Here is a 22,057-nt window from a genome sequence, read left to right on the forward strand (position 1 = left end):
AAATTTATGTGATCAAGACATACCTGTAAAATAAAGTGCCAAATATATGATCACGGACTCATGTTATGACTTGGTCTTCAATTGATAAGGGCAGGAAGATACAGTACAAGTTATTGCTTTCGGATATTGGTAAAGCATTATTACAGACAACATGAGATGTAACAAGGAGTTGAAAACTCTTATAGCGATTGCCAAGGAGACATTCAATAAGAGGAGGCGGCATCTGTGGGGTGCGTGGACAGGGACCTGAGGAAGAGACTGGTGAAGTGCTTCACATGGAGCATTGTATTATATGGAGCTGAGACATGGACACTGAGGAAAGAGGAAGAAAGAAGAATAGAAGCATTTGAGATGTGGATTTGGAGGAGGATGGAAGGGATAAAATGGTTAGATGAAGTGAAAAATGAGATGTTGGGAGGAGTGAGGGAAGAGAGAGAAATTTTAAAGGTAACCAGGAAGAGGGAAAACAATTAATGTGGACACTGGATGAGAAAAGATTGTTTACTGATGGATGCTAGCCAGGTGGGCTGATCTCCCTTGGTTCCAGTTTGATTTTTTTAGGAGTTTTCTTGTGCCATTCTCTTGCAAAGAATTCCGGAGTGATGAGTAGTGGTGATAGGCCATCACTCACACTTAGACCTGCTTTAATTTTAACATCTCAGATATTTCTCCTCTGAATGTTATCCTGGATTTGATGTTTTTTCTCAGTTAATTGAATCATGTTTATTAATTTGGGATGAAGTCCGAAAGTCCTTAATATATTAAAATTGAAGACCCATGGGTACTGTTGTAACGCTGTAGTGTGAGTGCATGTAATCAAATGGTGTGCAATACAAGTATGTCCACAGTTGGCCAAAAGGTCACATGGCAACCTGGCCGTGTGCTCAGCAGCCCAATATAAGACTGGAGTGCCAGACCCTCGGCCTCGCTTATTGCATGTTCACCTACAAGACTGTATGCTGATGTGTTCTGTAGTTATGAGACTTTGTAGTGTTCCTTGCTTCGCTCATTGTTATTTTGGATATCTCCCTGTGGAAGCAGAATAAAACTTGGTTGTTGTTACTTATGATGCTGTCTTTGTACAACGTGGTAACAGATACAATCATAGGCTTTTTTAAAAAGTCTGAAAAGGTTATGACTTGTTTTATTTTCTGTTATAGATATCATTTGATAATTTTAAGGTGATTACTTGTTGTGATCAGGTGCTCCAAAGTCTAAATCCTCTTTGTTAGTCTCCTAGTTCCTGTTCAAGTTGATCTTTAAAGCAATTGTACAGAATTCTTGACAAGACCTCAGATGTGCAATCCGAAGGAGAAACTCCTCTGTAGTTATCTGGATTTGTTTTTCTCCTTTTCCGTGTGATGGATATATTATTATCATTGTCCATTGTTTGGGTAGTTCTTCTTTGTCCCAGGTTTTCACGATGCTGTGGTATAATGATATCTTTGCTGGTTCTGCTGCATGTTTCCAGAATCCTGCAAATGTTTAACCTTTTCCATGTGCTTTGTAGTTCTTGAGCTCTCTCAAAGCATTGTTAGACTTCACGGATTGTTGGTGGACTTGCATTTTCTGCTGGTGTTTTTAATAGGGATTTTGTGTTTATTTCAAATAGCTCTGGGAGATCCTCACAGTTTAGTAGTGTGTTAAATGTTTCTGCTAAAATTTCTGTATTTCCTCTATTGGTATGGACCATCTTACTGTCTTTGTCTTTTAGTGTTGGTGTTGGAGGATCGTATTTTTAAAGTTGTTTGGGAAATATATGTACTATATTTGTTTATTTGTAATGTCTAGTGATGAAAAAATTATTTAATTTCCATATGAAATTTTGATTTATATGAATGTTTTGTTTTTTGTGGGATTTGTAATTAAAATGAAAAGATGTTTATATTAAAATATGATTTAATATTTTTTAATTAACATTTCAATTTGATGATAAATATTGAATTCAAATAAAGGTATAAAAAAGTCCAAATCTATCAAGAATCGAACCAGTGACCTCATGCTACATATGAGGTTAAGAGCAATCGAAATGTTTAGTACTTAACAGGGCTCGGAAAAATTCAAAGTTCTCTCCCCCTCCCACTCCCACTTCCCCTCCTCCTCCCCCTCCCCTTACCTCTCTCCCTTCCTCCCCCCAGGTGTTTTTAAATCCTATAATAATAATAATAATAATAATAATAATAATAATTCTGACATAACTGATACACGGTATTTAAATTGGAAAAATGTTTATGTTGAAGGCACACATTTCTGAGCCTTTAGCTAAATAGTAACATCAACACAAATAAATGCTTCCTGAAGTCTCTTCCAAAACTGATCAGTTATAGAAATAAAGTTTACTGGCATGAGAAGAGCTATTCTAGAACACTATAGTAAACAACACAGTCTGACAAAAGTCAATAATTGGAAAACAAATAATCAAGTCCCTTGTTGGATGATATAACTTCTAGAACAAAAGTTAAAGTTCTGCCAAGCCACTAGGAGCATGCTCATCATGAACGCTAAATCTGTGCTGATTACAAGTAATGTAAAAGTTAATTTTCATAGCTACAGTTGGCAGAATGAGGACAGTGCAGACACACTGAACTGGCAGAGTCTGGTCCCTGGGGAGTGTGACATCTTGGTTGAGGAGTGGCAGTAGATTGCAGACTGGATGGCAACAGCAGTAGCAGCTCTTGTAAAGTTCATGTTTAGGGCTGGCAATGTCACTGACTTGTGCTGCCCCGGCACAAGCTTAAATCGACATGCGGAATATTACATCTTTTCGATTGAGAGCTTGGCTGTGGCTGCGTTGCAGAAGCAGAACATGGTCTTGATTGGTGCACCAATGATAGCTGGATGTGACAGTTGAGATTTTGGCACAGCCACTGGCATCACCCTCTGGTGGTCTACTAACTGACTTACTAGCTGACTTCTTGGCCCTGCAGCATTTAAAGTGGAGCAAGTGGAGCCGCAGGCATTTAAATTGTGCGGCTGGCAGACATTTGGCCACTGGTGCTCCGTGGTAGGCAAGTGACAGTAGTTATGAAGAAAATCAATGATTACAAGTTTGTAAAGTCTCCATGTGAAACCTTTCAGTGTAGTTTTTCTCAAAACATTCTTTCACACACAGAGCAGTGGGGTGGTGCATTGTCTTGCTGAAGAAAAATGCCACCACCCCTGGGGAACTGTAGATAGTTACGGGGATGCATGTGATGGCACAGAAGGCTTAGCATTGTTTGTTAATGTGAGAGAATGGCAGATGCATCATGCTCCATTTCACCTCTTGTTAACATAACCTACACAAGAACACTTCAACCACATGTTTGAACAGTGCCTTGTTATCCATCAGAATGCATCTTTCATGTTGGTTTTGGTGTATTGGCGTGTACCAACATTTAAACAGTGAATATCTAACTCCACAATCAACCGATTTCAGTGTCTGTGGCCATTACAAAGTAATCAGTACAAATAACATATAAAAATATGTTCAAAATCCAAATAACATAGATGTTGGTGTGACAGTGTCATTCAAATGCTGCCTCGTGAGCATAGATATGGGTAAACTATTGCGTACAGAAGTACAGTGTTTGCTGTTGAATGAATTTTCAATTACTTGAAAGTAGGGGGTACATTTCTGTACAGTCATCATCATCTTGAACAGTACACAGCCCCAGGCTGGGTCTGTTTGGAACATAAGCCTTGCCATCAAGTCCCGTTTTCCCACCATCTTCCAGTGTTCAGTCTGGTCCAGTCCTTACCTCTCTTTTCAACACACTCCTCCACACCTGTCAGCCACCTATCCTTTTGTTTTCCTCTCGGTTGTTTCCTTCTCATCTCCAGTTCATGTATCTTTGTGGGAATCCTAGTTTTCCATCCTCTTTAAGTGCCCATACCATCTTTGCCATGAAGTTTCTATCTTATTTCACTATTTCTCCTACCCTTTCATTCCTCTTCATCTCTCCTTGTTTCTCCTACCCTGCTTCTGAGAAACTTCATTTCACATGCCTGTAATCTGCGTGCATCACTTTCCTTCATTAACCATGTTTCTGATGCTTAGGTCAGTATTGCGATGTAGTAACTTCTGTGTATTACTACTTCGATTTTTTGTTGGATGTCTTTATTCCAAACCAGGCTCCCAACACTTTCAGGAACGCTTCTGCCTGTCCGCCACGTTCCCTGATCCCTTTCTCATTTCTTCCATTTTCCTCTATCACAATTCCCAAGTACTTACCACTTTCCACCTTCATAAATTGTTCATCTTTAATCCTTGTTTCTCTGGTTGGTCTGTCTTTGTGTCTAGTTGTAACCAGGATCTCACATTTAATTGCATTCAGTTTCATTCCATACTGTCTCACAGTTTCTTCCCAAGGATCCAGCCTTTCCTGAATGTCATCCTCCTTGTTTCCCCAGATCATCAAGTTATCAGCTAACACCTCTTCTTTCATTTTGTCTTCTCAAGTTTATTTTCTGACACATTAGTCTTAACTCAATTCCACAGTTAAGAGGGGAAGTGACTGTGCACTGCCCTGTTTTGCTCCAGTTGTTCACTGGAATCAGTACGTCCTTTCATTTCCCTCTTTCACTCAACTCAGACTTCCACAGTATCTCTCCTTCACTCTGCTTGTTGTCTCCTTTTCCACTCCTTTCTTTTCTAGTGCTTCCCAGACCTTTCTTCTACTGATGCTATCAAGTGCCTTTTCTATATTGAGAAAGGCTGTCAACAGGTCTTCATCAAATTCATAGTGATGCTCATGGAGCTGCCTCAATGCAAATATGAGGTCAACAGTGGACGTTTCAGGTTTGAAGCCATGCTGTTCATCTCTCAATTTGTTCTTCACACTTGTTTGGATCCAGCTTTCCAGGATCTTTCCATATACCTTGGCACAGTGTGGTATCAGTGTGACTCCCCTGTAGTTTCTACATTCCTTCCTACTCCCTTCTTAAATATAGGAACAATTAGTGTCCTCCTCCAATCTTCTGGAGTCTTCTCATTCCACATCATCATTGCCACTGTTTCCCAACCTCTCCTGTTGCCTTCATCCATACCAGTCCTCCTCTCATCTGTCCTATGCCTTTTTCATTTCTTTCCATGTCAGGTCATTTTCCTCATACAGTTTACGTATTGCTCCTTCAGTCTATTATCTTCATCTCCAAGTCTGTTCAGATTTAGCAAGTGCTCACAGTACTCCTTCCACACTAACTTCAGTCTCTCTTTGTTATTAACCTCTTTCCCATTTCTATTCATCATTGTCGCAGCCTCTGTCAAACCTCTCCTCTAACTTTTGACCATTCTATATAGTAATTTCCCACTTCCTCTGTCATCTTCCTCCATCATCTTTGTCCATTCTTCCATCCACTTTCTTCTTCTCCCCCCCCCCCCCCCCAAGTCACTGTCTTATGCCTCTTCCTTCTTTTTCTTATACTCTTCACTTGCTAACTCGTTCCTTTTTTCGGAACTACAGTCTGAAGCCCTTGTTCTTTCTTCCGACTACCTCCGTGACTCTTTCATTCCACCATGGTGTCTCCTTCCACCATTCTGTGTCACTTGCTCTACCGCATACAGCTACTGCAGCTTGTACCATAACACTTTATATCGTCCCCATTCCTCTTCTCCCGTTTCTGGTTCACCCTTTGGTAACCTTTCCCTTACAATCTTCTAGTATTATTACTTGACTTCCTTTTCTTTCAGTTTCCATACTATAATTCTCCTTTACTTGTTGTTTGTGTTCTTTCATTTCTTCATGATTCTCGTGCTCATCACCAGTACCTGATGGTCACGATTCAATGCCTCATATGGTAGTACCCTTATAGCCGTTACAGTCCTCTTTGTTTCTCAATAGTACAGCATGTAATCCACCAAAGATTTCTGTGCCAGATTCCTGCTGTTCCACATTACTTTGTGGCGCTCTCTCTCTTCTGTAACCAGGAGCTACCTATCATTAAATAATTTTTCTTGCAGAATTCAAGCAATCTCTTTCCTTCTTCAGTTATACTTCCCCATCCTTCTGCTCTCAGTACATTTTCATACCCTTGTCTTTCATTCCCTACTTGTGAATTGCAGTCTCCCATGATTAATATTCACTGCCCACTGCCCACTTGGGGGGGGGGGGGGGGTGCACCTGAACCACCTCCATACTTCGTCATTATTCTGATCTTCATTATCTTGTCACTTTTCCTCTATACCTCTGGTTTTAGACCATATCTCACAACTAGTCCCAGTCCCTTTTGTTTTCCCTCTTCATTTCCATGCCAGTACAATATGTAACCTTCCTCAGTTCCCTACAGCTTTCTTCAGATATCTAGTTTTCTCTTTTCCATCATATCCGCTGTCAGTGTTAAAATGTTAAAAGTTCCAAAAATGTAATCCATTTGCCTTGACGGGTCGTTGTCTTATATATTCATCCTTTGTGAGGCTAATTCCATTTAGCTGATTGTTGATTCACTGTTGGCTAGCCTAGGCCCATCATAGCTTCTCAAGAGCCCTGTTAGCTGCCAATTTTAGTAGTTTCTGCACAGCAACTGGGGTAATTTGGATTTTACATGTATTTTTATTTTACGTGTACTTACTGATACTTTAATGTTGGCTGTAGATACTGAAATGGTAATCATGGTAATGTAATAAATAACAGCCTAATTAAGGAAAAACTTGGCCAAGTGTGAGTAGGTCTTGCATTCTGAGGTTTCTGTACAAACTTAATTATACAGGGTGGAGTAGAGGAAACTATTGAGTGACTGGGACACGGTTTGATAAAAATAATAAAAACAAGTATTTAGTGATAGGTTTTTTTAATGCAATTTGAAACCTACATACTTTAATTAGGTTCGAAAAATAATGTCTTGGAGATGACGTCCTTCTTGCTGGATACAAATATGGATCCTCTCCCGAAAGTTACGCATGGCTCTCTCCAACATTTCATACGGCATGGCTTCAATTTCCTGACGAATGGAATTCTTCAGGTCATCTATTGTGCAATGCTTGTTCATGTAGCCTTTTGATTTTAAATATCCCCACAAAAAGAAGTCACAGATCGACAAATAAGGTGAGCGAGGGGGCCAGTAAACATCACCATATTTCAAAATAACGTGTCCTGGGAACATTTGTCAAACCACTTCCATGGATGCTCTGGCCATGTGAGCTGTGGTACCATCCTGCTGAAACCATATTTCTCTCATGTTCACTTGATGCCTTTCAAGTTCTGGACGAAGAAAGTTGTTTAACATTTTAACATAGCGTGCTGATGTCACAGTAGCTGCAGTTCCTTCCTCTTCAAAAAAATAGGGACCAACAATCCCCCATCTTTGAAATGCAACACCACACTGTTACTTTTAAACTGTGGAGAGGTCTTTGGTGTAATTCATGTGGGTTCTCCAGCACTCAATACCAACAATTTTGAACATTGACATAACCGTCTACATGAAAATGTGCTTCATCACTCGTGAAGTCTGTAGCATCTGCATCTTCCTTAAAAATTTCATCCATTACGCCACAACACTCTCTGCGCTGCACAAAATCCCCTTCACTAAGCTGCTGGATGATCATTATCTTGTACTGGTGAAACTTAAGATCATCATGTAAGATGCGGTGAGGCGAACGACGTGACATACCCAGCGCTACAACCTGTCATCTAGCCAGTTGTATCGGACTAGCAACAACTGCCGTTCTCACTCTTGTCTGCATTTTCCGGAGTAAGAACTGATCGGGGAAGATCAGGTGGTTTCTTTTTCATCACAGATCCAGTACTTCTAAATGCTTCAGCCCATCGGAGTACATTATTTCGATCAGGCACTGCACCTCAATGTCCAACTCTAAAATTTTGATGTAAGAGATGTTGCACTGTGACTACGGAATCATTGTTGCTAAAGTACTGCTAGACAACAAACACATGATGCTCTACTCTCAAACTCTCCATAGCGACTGAAACTGCATTGTATGGGCAGTCTGCCAACATTCATTCATGGTCAATACCCCCTCTCATCGCTGCATTCTAGCGGTTCAAAAAACATGCGTTTCCTCTGCTCCACCCTGTATATGTATATAGTCTGCCTGTTACTGAGAAAAAAGGATCTAAGTAAGGGGACAGTCGGATAGCTAATGACAATTTTTTTGCATGTGATGTAATTACAAATTTAAAAAATTTTTTTAGAATTTTTTCCTTTACTTGTACTGTGAAACCTTGCTTCTTGCAAAATTTCGTGATTCTAGTTCAATGGGAAACACCCAATAGATCTTGGATGAGTGAGTTAGTGAATAGCAAAAATGCTATATAAATGACCATATTTTTTTGAATGCATAAGTTAGAAGCTTAATTTTTTTGCACCACCAATGGACTGCAGTTCAAAGAAATTATCTTTACATAGGTTCTTACATTGTTTAACATCTTCTCTCTGAAGATGTAACTGATACTTTTTTCCGTTCCTGGCATTCCACCACCACCACCACCACCACCACCACCACCACCATCATCCTCATCATCATATCTACTTTTTTGTTACATTATTTTTCATAAATTACATACTTAGTTTATGTGTAGCATTAGTACAGCATCCCTGCTCGAATGTGAACCCTATTGCCTATTTTTGAGCACTTTTCCTTTGTCAAAATAGTTCCTTAATTTTGTCTACTATTATTTTTACTGTTAACATAACAGTAATCAACTGCTTTTATTTTAACATACAAATACACTATGTAATTAACAGTATCCGGACACCCCAAAAACATGTTTTCCACATTATGGGCACTGTGCTGCCACCTACTGCCAGGTACTTTGTATCAGTGACCTCGGTAATCATTAGACATCATGAGAAAGCAGAATGGGGCACTCCGCGGAACACATGGACTTCGAATGTGGTCAGGTGATTGGGTGTCACTTGTGTCATACACCTGTACACGAGATTTCCACATTCCTAAACATCCCTAGGTCCACTGTTTCCGATGTGACAGTGAAGTAGAAACGTGAAGTGACACATATAAGCACAAAAACATCGAGGCCGTCCTCATCTGTTGACTGACAGAGACTGCTGACAGTTGAAGTGGGTCATAATGTGTAATAGGCAGACATCTATCCAGAACATCACACAGGAATTCCAAACTGCATCAAGGTCCATCGCAAGTACCATGACATTTAGGCCGGAGGTGCGAAAACTTGGATTTCATTGTCAAGCGGCTGGTCATAAGCCACACATCATGCTGTTAAATGCCAAACGATGCCTCACGTGGTGTAAGGAGCGTAAACATTGAATGATTGAACAGTGGAAAAAGTCTTGTGGAGTGACAAATCACGGTACACAATGTGGCGATCTGCTGGCAGGGTGTGGGTATGGCTAATGCCCAGTGAACCTTATCTGGCAGGGTGTATAGTGCCATCAGTAAATTTTGGAGGTAGTGGTGTTATGGTGTGGTCATGTTTTTCATGGAAGGGGCTTGCACCCCTGGTTGTTTTTGTGTGGCAATATCACAGCACAGGCCTACATTAATGTTTTAAGCACCTTCTTGCTTTCTACTGTTGAAGAGCAGTTTGGGAATGGCAATTGCATCTTTCAACACAATCTAGCATCTGTTCATAATGCACAGCCTGTGGTGGAATGGTTAAATGACACTAACATCCCTGTAATGGAATGGCTTGCACAGTCCTGACCTGAATCCAGTAGAACACCTTTTGGGATGTTTTGAAATGCCGACTTCACGCCAGGCCTCACCGACAGACATCGATACCTCTCCTCAGTGCAGCACTCGGTGAAGAATGGGCTGCCATTCCCCAAGAAACCTTCCAGCACCTGATTGAACATATACCTGCGAGAGTGGAAACTGTCATCAAGGCTAAAGGTGGGCCAGCACCATATTGAATTCCAGCATTACCGATGGAGGGTGGCATGATCTTGTAACTCATTTCCAGCCAGGTGTCCGGATACTTTGGATAACATAGTGTAAGTTATGGAAGAGGAATAGTGTGATACTTTGAAAAGCTTTCCTTTGAATTATTATTGGTTTTTCAGTCTTAAGCTTATCGTAAATAATTAAAGAGTAATTTTCAGCAAATGCTTTTCACTTTTACTTATAAAGTGTCTTCTGTGGTCAGTCTGGAAATATGGATATGTAATGTGTTTATAAATGGTGGTATTTATAAATTAAAAACAGTATTTCCTTATAAAATTGGCATCCAATTTACCCAAGGTGGTTTTTTTCTCTCTTGTTTACCTATTTTGCAAACCACTGCTTCCTCCCTTGTTGTTAATAGAGGTTAAGGATGAAAGAAAATTGGTTGCACATCCACTTTTAGAAGTTTTTCACTTTTTTAACCCAGTTTTTCTTATATTGCTTTGGCATTTTTTCCAATTTACTTTACTTTTGGAAAACTTCACAAGATAAGTTGTACTGTAGTTACTTGTGTTCACCACTCAGCTTAGTGTTTATGGTTGTTCATTTGTTTTCTGTGTAGGTTGTGAGAGTAACCAGTCAGTTAATGCAATTTTCTCTTTTCAAGCAAATCCCAATGCACTTTCCCTCTGATACCAACTCATGTTACATAAGAGTTTCTAGTCAGACCTGTTGTGAACTATAGGAATGATGCCACATATTCAGTTGCAAGGGCATATTTTGAAAATATTATCGCAAAAATCCAGATTACGGGAGGATAGAACTAAAACTGTGGAAAGTCCAGGAAAGAATAACAACAATGTTGTTACTACTCACCATACAGAGAAGACACTGAGTTGCAGACAGGCACAGCAAAAAGACTGCTATACATTTTGGCTTTTGTCCTAAAGCCCTTCTTTTGAAACAGAAAACAGACACAATCAAACAATGGAAACTCCAGGTAGGAATATCATTAATGTAGGAAAAGCTATTAAGACGAGACGGTTAGCTGCCGACAGGCACAATTCAAAGACACTTACACTTACGCTTTCGGCCACAGCCTTCGTCAGAAAAAGAGAAACACACACCATTGATTCCCACAAGCGAGTACACATGACACACACATGACCACCAACTCCAACTCTGGCTTGATCTGCCGGAGTTGGCAGTCATCTGTGCATGAGTTGAGCTTGCTTGTATGAATGAATGGTGTGTGTGTTTCTCTTTTTCTGATGAAGTTTGTGGCTGAAAGCTTATGTGTATGTGTCTTTTAATTGTGGTTGTCTGCAACTTAAAATGTGATCTTTATGGTAAGTAGCAATCTTTTCCTATATTGTAAAAACACCCACACACCTACACATTCACACAAGCACAACTCCCACACACATGACTACTGTGACTGCCCACAGTGACCATATATAGTGGTAATGTGTGTGTGAGCTGTGCTTGTGTAAATGCATGCACTTTTTCTACTTCAGAAGAAGGCTTTCTGGCTGAGAGCTAAAATGTATAGCAGTCCTTAGTCAGGCTTTGTTGCAACACATGAGGATAAAACTGTAAGACACATTACACAATTGATGCAGTGCTTTAGACATAAAGATTCTAGTCATAGCTACCCTCTCCTGGTTTGATGCAAAGAACATGTATTCTAAAAACAAAGATGATGTGACTTACCGAACGAAAATGCTGGCAGGTCGATAGAAACACAAACATACACACGAAATTCTAGCTTTTGCAACCAACGGTTGCTTCGTCAGGAAAGAGGGAAGGAGAGGGAAACACAAAAGGATGTGAGTTTTAAGGGAGAGGGTAAGGAGTCATTCCAATCCCGGGAGCAGAAAGACTTACCTTAGTGGGAAAAAGGACGGGTATACACTCTCGCTCGCTCGCTCGCGCGCGCGCGCGCGCTCGCGCGCTCGCGCGCTCGCGCGCACGCACGCACGCACGCACGCACGCACACACACACACACACACACACACACACACACACACACACACACACACACATCCATCCGCACATACACTGACACAAGCAGACATTTTGTTTTTAGATATATTTTTCCCACGTGGAAAGTTTCCCTCTATTATATTCAGAACATGTATTCTGATATACCAATAACAGAAACAATAAACATCATAGAAGAAAGTCTCAAAAGACACAGTAAGCATCCAAATGGAAAGCATCGAAGAAATTGTCAAGCTGTTGGATATAATAACAGAACAGGACTATTTCCAGTTCAGTAATGAAATCTATTTACAGAGTGAAAAATTACCACTTGGTTCCTGGCTCCTCAGTATCTGGAACTACAGCAAGTGTATATGTGAACCATGTAGAATTTGTCATACTCAAAACATTTGTACCAAATACGCATGATGTCCTGTTCTGGGTTAGATATTTGGATGAAACCCTGTGCCTTGTAGATGAACCAAGGAGTACATTAGATCAATTACATGCGGGCGTAAATGTGTTGAAGATGAAATAAATTTTACAATAGGAAAAAAGCTAGCTAGATCAATGTGTTTCTTGGGCACTACCATAAAGATTCAGAACAACCAGCACATATTAAACAATTATTGAAAACCCACAACAGCAGATATGTTGTTGTTGTTGTGGTCTTCAGTCCTGAGACTGGTTTGATGCAACTCTCGATGCTACCCTATCCTGTGCAAGCTACTTCATCTCCCAGTACTTACTGCAACCTACATCCTTCTGAATCTGCTTAGTGTATTCTATTCATCTCTTGGTCTCCCTATACAATTTTTACCCTCCACGCTGCGCTCCTATGCTAAATTTGTGATCCCTTGATACCTCAGAAAATGTCCTACTAACCGGTCCCTTCTTTTTGTCAAGTTGTGCCACATACTCCTCTTCTCCCCAATTCTTTTCAATACTTCATCATTAGTTATGTGATCTACCCATCTAATCTTCAGCATTCTTCTGTAGCACCACATTTCAAAAGCTTTATTCTCTTCTTGTCCAAACTATTTATCGTCCATGTTTCACTTCCATACGTAGCTACACTCCATACAAATACTTTCAGAAACGACTTCCTGACACTTAAATCTATACTCGATGTTAACAAATTTCTCTTCTTCAGAAACGCTTTCGTTGCGATTGCCAGTGTACATTTTATATCTTCTCTACTTTGACCATCATCAGTTATTTTGCTCCCCAAATAGCAAAACTCCTTCACTACTTTAAGTGTCTCATTTCCTAATCTAATTCCCTCATCATCACCCGACTTAATTCGACTACATTCCATTATCCTCATTTTGCTTTTGTTGATGTTCATCTTATATCCTCCTTTCAAGACATTATCCATTCCGTTCAACTGCTCTTCCAAGTCCTTTGCTGTCTCTGACAGAATTACAATGTCATCGGCAAACCTCAAAGTTTTTATTTCTTCTCCATGGATTTTAATACCTACTCCGAATTTTTCTTTTGTTTCCTTTACTGCTTGCTCAATATACTGATTGAATAACATTGGGGAGAGGCTACAACCCTGTCTCACTCCCTTCCCAACCACTGCTTCCCTTTCACGTCCCTTGACTCTTATAACTGCCATCTGGTTTCTGTTCAAATTGTAAATAGCCTTTCGCTCCCTGTATTTTACCCCTGCCACCTTCAGAATTTGAAAGAGAGTATTCCAGTCAACATTGTCAAAAGCTTTCTCTAAGTCTACAAATGCTAGAAATGTAGGTTTACCTTTCCTTAATCTTTCTTCTAAGATAAGTTGTAACGTCAGTATTGCCTCACGTGTTCTAGTATTTCTACGGAATCCAAACTGATCTTCCCCGAGGTCGGCTTCTACCAGTTTTTCCATTCGTCTGTATATAATTTGCGTTAGTATTTTGCAGCTGTGACTTATTAAACTGATAGTTCGGTAATTTTCATATCTGTCAACACCTGCTTTCTTTGGGATTGGAATTACTATATTCTTCTTGAAATCTGAGGGTATTTCGCCTGTTTCATACATCTTGCTCACCAGATGGTAGAGTTTTGTCAGGACAGGCTCTCCCAAGGCCATCAGTAGTTCTAATGGAATATTGTCTACTCCCGGGGCCTTGTTTAGACTCAGGTCTTTCAGTGCTCTGTCAAACTCTTCACGTAGTATCGTATCTCCCATTTCATCTTCATCTACATCCTCTTTCATTTCCATAATATTGTCCTCAAGAACATTGCCCTTGTATAGACCCTCTATATACTCCCTCCACCTTTCTGCTTTCCCTTCTTTGCTTAGAACTGGGTTTCCATCTGAGCTCTTGATATTCATACAAGTGGTCCTCTTTTCTCCAAAGGTCTCTTTAATTTTCCTGTAGGCAGTATCTATCTTACCCGTAGTGAGATAAGCCTCTACATCCTTACATTTGTCCTCTAGCCATCCCTGCTTAGCCATTTTGCACTTCCTGTCGATCTCATTTTTGAGATGTCTGTATTCCTTTTTGCCTGCTTCATTTACTGCATTTCTATATTTTCTCCTTTCATCAATTAAGTTCAATATTTCTTCTGTTACCCAAGGACTTCTACTAGCCCTCATCTTTTTACCTACTTGATCCTCTGCTGCCTTCACTATTTCATCCCTCAGAGCTACCCATTCTTCTTCTGCTGTATTTCTTTCCCCCATTCCTGTCAATTGTTCCCTTATGCTCTCCCTGAAACTCTCTACAACCTCTGGTTCTTTCAGTTTATCCAGGTCCCATCTCCTTAAATTCCCACCTTTTTGCAGTTACTTCAGTTTCTATCTACAGTTCATAACCAATAGATTGTGGTCAGAGTCCACATCTGCCCCTGGAAATGTCTTACAATTTAAAAACTGGTTCCTAAATCTCTGTCTTACCATTATATAATCTATCTGATACCTTCTAGTATCTCCAGGATTCTTCCATGTATACAACCTTCTTTCATGATTCTTGATCCAAGTGTTAGCTATGATTAAGTTATGCTCTGTGCAAAACTCTACCAGGCGGCTTCCTCTTTCATTTCTTAGCCCCAATCCATATTCAGCTACTATGTTTCCTTCTCTCCCTTTTCGTACTACCGAATTACAGTCACCCATGACTATTAAATTTTCGTCTCCCTTCACTACCTGAATAATTTCTTTTATTTCATCATACATTCTTCAATTTCTTCAGCTGCAGAGTTAGTTGGCATATAAACTTGTACTACTGTAGTAGGTGTGGGCTTCGTATCTATCTTGACCACAATAATGCGTTCACTATGCTGTTTGTAGTAGCTTACCTGCACTCCTATTTTTTTATTCATTATTAAACCTACTCCTGCATTACCCCTATTTGATTTTGTGTTTATAACCCTGTATTTACCTGACCGAAACTCTTGTTCCTCCTGCCACCGAACTTCACTAATTCCCACTATATCTAACTTCAACCTATCCATTTCTCTTTTTAAATTTTCTAATCTACCTGCCCGGTTAAGGGATCTGACATTCCACGCTCCGATCCGTAGAACGCCAGTTTTCTTTTTCCTGATAATGACGTCCTCTTGAGTAGTCCCCACCCAGAGATCTGAATGAGGGACTATTTTACCTCCGGAATATTTTACCCAAGAGGACGCCATCATTATTTATCCATACAGTAAAGCTGCATGCCCTCGGGAAAAATTACGACCGTAGTTTCCCCTTGCTTTCAGCCGTTCGCAGTACCAGCACAGCAAGGCCGTTTTGGTTAATGTTGCAAGGCCAGGTCAGTCAATGATCCAGACTGTTGTCCCCTGCAACTACTGAAAAGGCTGCTGCCCCTCTTCAGGAACCACACGTTTGTCTGGCCTCTCAGCAGATACCCCTTCGTTGTGGTTGCACCTACGGTATGGCCATCTGTATCGCTGAGGAGCAGATATGAGTACACACAAACTAACATGAACAAGCAGCATTTATATACAGGGTGACACAAGGGAGATGGACAGTTTTTAATGAAATAATACTCAGCCAATTTTAAAATTAATGCAAGTATATTTACACAAAATCAAAGGTCATTATTTGCCATTTTAGTTAACAAAGTTATTTGTGAAAAATAATGTCATGAAGGTGATGTCTATCATTTTGAATGCAGGACTCAAGTCTCTTCTCAGAGTCCTCCATCACACGGACTAAAATCTCTGCAGGGATGGCAGCAAATTCTTGAATGATTGCATTCTTCAACTCGTCCAAATTTCGTGGTTTGTGGCTATAGACACAGTTCTTAAGGTACCCCCACAGAAAAAAGTCACATGCTGGCAAGTCGGGAGACCTGGGAGGCCATGGAACATTGCCAAAACGTGAGATAATCCAGCCAGGAAACATGCGTCTAAGAACTGTCATTGAAGTGTTTGCGGTGTGTGATGTTGCCCCATCCTTCTGGAACCAAACGCGTTTTAAAGGGATTCGTTGTCGTCTTACGAGGTGCATTCAAGTTCTAAGGCCTCCGATTTTTTTTCTAATTACCTACTCACCCGAAATCGATGAAACTGGCGTTACTTCTCGACGTAATCGCCCTGCAGACGTACACATTTTTCACAACGCTGACGCCATGATTCCATGGCAGCAGTGAAGGCTTCTTTAGGAGTCTGTTTTGACCACTGAAAAATCGCTGAGGCAATAGCAGCATGGCTGGTGAATGTGCAACCACGGAGAGTGTCTTTCATTGTTGGAAAAAGCCAAAAGTCCCTAGGAGCCAGGTCAGGTGAGTAGGGAGCATGAGGAATCACTTCAAAGTTGTTATCACGAAGAAACTGTTGCGTAACTTTAGCTCGATGTGCGGGTGCGTTGTCTCGGTGAAACAGCACACGCACAGCCCTTCTCGGACGTTTTTGTTGCAGTGCAGGAAGGAATTTGTTCTTCAAAACATTTTCGTAGGATGCACCTGTTACCGTGGTGCCCTTTGGAACGCAATGGGTAAGGATTACGCCCTCGCTGTCCCAGAATATGGACACCATCATTTTTTCAGCACTGGCGGTTACCCGAAATTTTTTGGTGGCGGTGAATCTGTGTGCTTCCATTGAGCTGACTGGCGCTTTGTTTCTGGATTGAAAAAATGGCATCCACGTCTCATCCATTGTCACAACTGACGAAAAGAAAGTCCCATTCATGCTGTCGTTCCGCGTCAACATTGCTTGGCAACATGCCACACGGGCAGCCATGTGGTCATCTGTCAGCATTCGTGGCAGCCACCTGGATGACACTTTTCGCAGTCGTCATGCAGGATTGTGTGCACAGAACCCACAGAAATGCCAACTCTGGAGGCGATCTGTTCAACAGTCATTCGGTGATCCCCCAAAACAATTCTCTCCACTTTCTCGATCATGTCGTCAGACCAGCTTGTGCGAGCCAGAGGTTGTTTCGGTTTGTTGTCACACGATGTTCTGCCTTCATTAAACTGTCGCACCCACGAACGCACTTTCGACACATCCATAACTCCATCACCGCATGTCTCCTTCAACTGTCGATGAATTTCAATTGGTTTCACACCACGCAAATTCAGAAAACGAATGATTGCACGGTGTTCAAGTAAGGAAAACGTCGCCATTTTAAGTATTTAAAACAGTTCTCATTCTCGCCGCTGGCGGTAAAATTCCATCTGCCGTACGGTGCTGCCGTCTCTGGGACGTATTGACAATGAACGTGGTCTCATTTTAAAACAATGCGCATGTTTCTATCTCTTTCCAGTCTGGAGAAAAAAAATCGGAGGCCTTAGAACTTGAATGCACCTCGTAGTTCTGGTTTCAAGAATGTTTCAAGCATACGAATGTAACGAACCGAATTAAAAGTAACTGTGGCCCCGTTCTCTTCAAAAAAAATAAGGTCCAATAATGCCAACAGAGCCAAGAGCACACCAGACTGTTACTTCTTCTGAGTGTAGAGGACGCTGGTGGATAAGGTGTGGATGCTCTGGAGCCCAGTAACGTAGGTTTTGCTTATTCACGGTCCCCTTTAAATGAAAATGAGCTTCATCGCTCATCAATAAAATTTCATTTTCATTCGATCCCAAAATCACTTGCATTCTGTAAGCGAAGTCTTCTCATACAGCAAAATCAGTTTCCTTAAGTTGTTGGACAATGAGCATTTTGTAGGGATGGAATTTTGATTCTTTATGCAAAATTCGTCTAACCGATTCATGATTGATTCGTAACTCACTAGCATGACGTATAGCTGACCGCCCTGGGCTTCTGACTGCCACTTGCCTTACCCTTTCAATATTTTCTGGTGTCGTTACTCTGCGTCTTGGGCCAGGATGCTTCTTATCCAGTATGTTTCCAGTTGATCTGAAGTTTTCCACCCATCTGAGGATTGTGTTATGGCTCGGAACAGCTCCATGTCGACCGACATTAAACCGCGCAAGAAACAATTGCTGCATAGCAACAATAGACTCACCACTTTTCGCGAAACTGTCGTAGACAAATACTCTACGTTGCAAGTCCCACTGCTCCATAGTGACTGAATAAATGAAATGGCGTCTTGTGTGCATCAGAACTATCCCCACCACGACCACCTCCCACCACCGTGCCCTCAGTACTATGCAGTTCAAAACCACACTTCTCTCGTGTGCCACCCTGTACGTACTGCACAAACTCCCCAAAAGCAATAGAAAAAAAATGCATCCAGATCAGAAATCAGAAATACACCAACTAATGTAATATGCAATTCCAATGTTATAATACCCCCCTCTCCCGCTCTCCCTGCTGCCCAAATCCGGTCACATCTTTCTTGAACATCTAACACTTTTCATTAACTTAAACATGTGGATGTGATTACAGAAGATAAGGGCAATCGCAGCTTGGCAACAGTCACAACCTACGCAGAAAATAAATGAGTAAACATTAACACTGCACTGAGTGCTGAACAAGTGAGAGTACAGTACTACTTGTCTTGTGAAGTTTTATAACAGTGAGGTGTAGTAAGAAAAACACTGATGATGCGGCATACGAAAAAATGGGTTAAAAAAAGATGAAAAATTGGCACGTGAATGTGTAGCCAATTTTCCTTTGACCTTAAGCTGTGGTAATAACAAAGAAAAAAAGGGGTTATTTGCAGAATAAGGAAACAAGAAGAGAAAACACCAGAGTAAATTGTACACCAGTTTTGAAACAAAATATCAAAATGTGTAGATATATTGTGTATGCATATTTTTAGAATAACACAGACCAGGGCACTTTTAAAAAAAATCACCTGGTGAAGAACACTCTTCAATTATTTAACAGAAAAGCATTAATATACATTGATTGTAACAGCTGCTGTGGAAAATGGCCACGCAAACAAACTTATATATTATCTTTTCTTTCAGAACACAGGCCACATTAACAAGCCAGTGAAGGTTCTGCTCTGTACTGATATAAAAGTCAATCCTCCAACAGAAAGTGAACTCGAGCCTCTTGTATCTGTTGTACATCCGTATATTTGTGATCAAGGTAGGTAATTGCAGTATGGGTAAAATAAGTTATTGACATAAACAGAAAGGGAAATTCAGATATACTTATTATGTTTATCTTTGTAAAGTGTTTTGCCATTTGTTGTAATAGTAACGATAGGTTATGTACCCAAAGATTTCTATACAAAAGGAAAGTTTCTGTTGGGTTGTAAAGATTGTATAGGGAGATAATGTAGTAAGTTTGCTTGTAAGGTAAAGATATACTTACGTTGAAGTGCACTAAAACATCACCAGAAATAGTGGGGGGAAGTCTCCATGTGAGTAACTAGTGAATTATTGCGATGTATAACCTATAATATACATTGATGAAAAACTCAGCCCAGCGGCCGAACAGTGCCCAGTTGCATGCAGCCGAGTGGAAGGGCATAAATATTAAGACATCTGCAGTATCTTAGTGCTTTCCAGAGGGTGATGAGTGTGACATTTTTTGCAATTTTAATACTGCCACCCAGCTGGAAACCAGAGAACTTTAGCTTTTCATCAGTAGTATATGCTAGGAAAGCCTACATTCACTGCTGACTCGCAAGAAAAAAATAAATGCAGCCTAAGTGGAGAATTGCTCAGTCCTTTAACAAATTGGTGACTTGGTATTGTGAAGATCATATATCACAAGAAGTAGTTCCATTCTTCAAACAAGACATATTTCGAAATGGTGAATGAGTGTAAGAAACACGATAAATTTCAGTGATGTGGTTGTATGCAGACATTTTCAGTATTTCCACTTTGAATTGTAATTTTTACCAAACACCCCAATACTTGAATCTTGTGTTGAATTGTGAAAATTGATTGTGTACTGTAAGACAGTGTTACAGTGGACATTGAAGAATGAGAATAGTGCAATACAATGTTGAAGCAATCTATTTTTTCCCTGTATAGTGAACTAACATATTAGGGCTTATTTGTTATTTATCAAGTTCCATGAGACATGCAAGATGAAGCTACTTGGTTATGAAATGTGTAATGTACAGAATTGTGATTAGAAAAATTGTTGACAAAAGAACTTGTGGTGTGCGTACTGTAAGACCTTCGGTACAAACACCATCAGATTATTTGAGTTGTCACTCTAGCGAAGTAGGCGAGTGTCAGCAGTATGTCCGTGGTCTTATCGTGGCGTGTTTATCTTCTGCCTTTAGGTCAGACGATAGAAATGCCACTTGCACGCTTAGAGTAGCAGATTGACGGTGACCAACTTTAAACAGAACTTGATTAATTTTCACACACATTTATTAAAATAATAACAATCATAAACCTTACTTAACTTGATTCTGGATGCTATTTACAATTGACAATCTGACGTTCCTTTGGTCTTGGTATGTTAATCGTATTCTCACATATCTCTAGTGTGTCTATACATTTCTCTTCATGGCTATGTACAGGAATATGATAATCTTATTAGTGCAGACTGAAACTTGACTACAGACTAATGCAGACTAACTACTCGGAGGTCTGTACACTTGTTATAATACCTCGAGCGTTCAGGTATCACTGCACGAGTGTGATCCGCGAGGAGAAAAGGTTCTATGTTAGCAGCAATCTCATTGGCTGCGTTACATATTAATACGCGGATCGGCGGAAGCAGAATTTGGTCAGTCTCTAAGACAGCGCCATCTCGTAGTACGGAGACGGACGAGTGCTGCGCCTGCGCTGTTGTGCTTAGCGGGGCGCGCTCTATTGGGAAAGTTGTGTACACGCTGATTGCGGAACTATGTACACAACAGAACTAAAGAATTAACGAAACACGAAAACATTCAGTGTGTGTACACAAATAAATAACACATTGAAGAAAAAAGTTTTCAATTACTGCAAAAACATCCTGTAAAGAATAGGAGTGTACTGCAAGGAAACCTTTCAACTTGTATTTGAAGACTTTGGTTTAACACTCAATTTTTTTTTTTTTTCCAAACAGTGGAAAATCCAGGATGGAATGATAACAGCATTATGAAAAGGGATAGATCGCTACTCACCATATAGTGGAGATGTTGTGCCACAGACAGGCACAGCAATAAGACCACTGAACTTGAGCTTTCAGCCAAAAGTCACCGAGGCCGAATTGCAAGCAGTCTGGCCTCGGTGGCCAGACAGAGGTCATGATGTGCAGGTTGTTCTTGCATGAATATGCATATGTTGTCTATTTTACAAGAAGGCCTTTTGATTGAAAGCTCACATGTTTAGCAGTCTTATTGTTGCACCTGTCTGCGGCACGTCATCTCCACTTTATGGTATCAGTCTGTCTTTTTCATAACATTGTCAATTTTTTTCAGCTTTTCTGGAACCCTATTGAAAATAAAACCTGCTGAATACTGCACACTTTTCTGCACAATGCTTATAGAAGTGTTATCCAAGCATATTTGCAGGGATTACAGAGTTAAATTTCACACACACCTGACCAACAGCCTGCATGGAATTTGCTAACTGACACATCTGATCTGTCTGACTTCCCGTTTCTGGACTAAGAATATTTCTGGTGAATGCAATGAGTTGCCCCAAAATGTGAATTCATAGGAGATAATAGTGTGAAAGTAAAAAAGTAATTTTTTGTTAAAATATCAGATTTTCAAACTCCATTTATTATGGTACATTACCTTGATGGTTCATTATGTCTCCATGGACCTTGAGCCTAGGCAGCATTGACTTTCTGTTTCACAAAATTTACATATGTCCATTGCTATTGTCTCTCGTTTGCCTTATAAAGAGCATGTTTTGAAAGGGGCTTCTTTCTATTGGCCTTTGTTAATTTACAATCTAATTGACAAAGAACCAAGCAAGAAATGATTTAAGTGATTGACTTAAACAGGCTCACCTATA

The 22,057-nt window shown here is 40.4% G+C and overlaps 1 protein-coding gene across 1 annotated transcript in view; it reads left to right on the top strand.

Annotated features, from left to right (window-relative positions):
* The window catches only part of LOC126204023 (uncharacterized), a 135,289-nt gene that overhangs the window by 49,918 nt on the left and 63,314 nt on the right, over nucleotides 1-22,057 (top strand). The window contains exon 10 of the mRNA XM_049938450.1: nucleotides 19,109-19,232. Coding sequence (XP_049794407.1) covers nucleotides 19,109-19,232 — 124 coding nt within the window. The remainder of the gene's footprint in view (nucleotides 1-19,108; nucleotides 19,233-22,057) is intronic.

The sequence above is a fragment of the Schistocerca nitens genome, chromosome 9, assembly GCF_023898315.1.
Source record: "Schistocerca nitens isolate TAMUIC-IGC-003100 chromosome 9, iqSchNite1.1, whole genome shotgun sequence".
NCBI lineage: Eukaryota > Metazoa > Arthropoda > Insecta > Orthoptera > Acrididae > Schistocerca > Schistocerca nitens.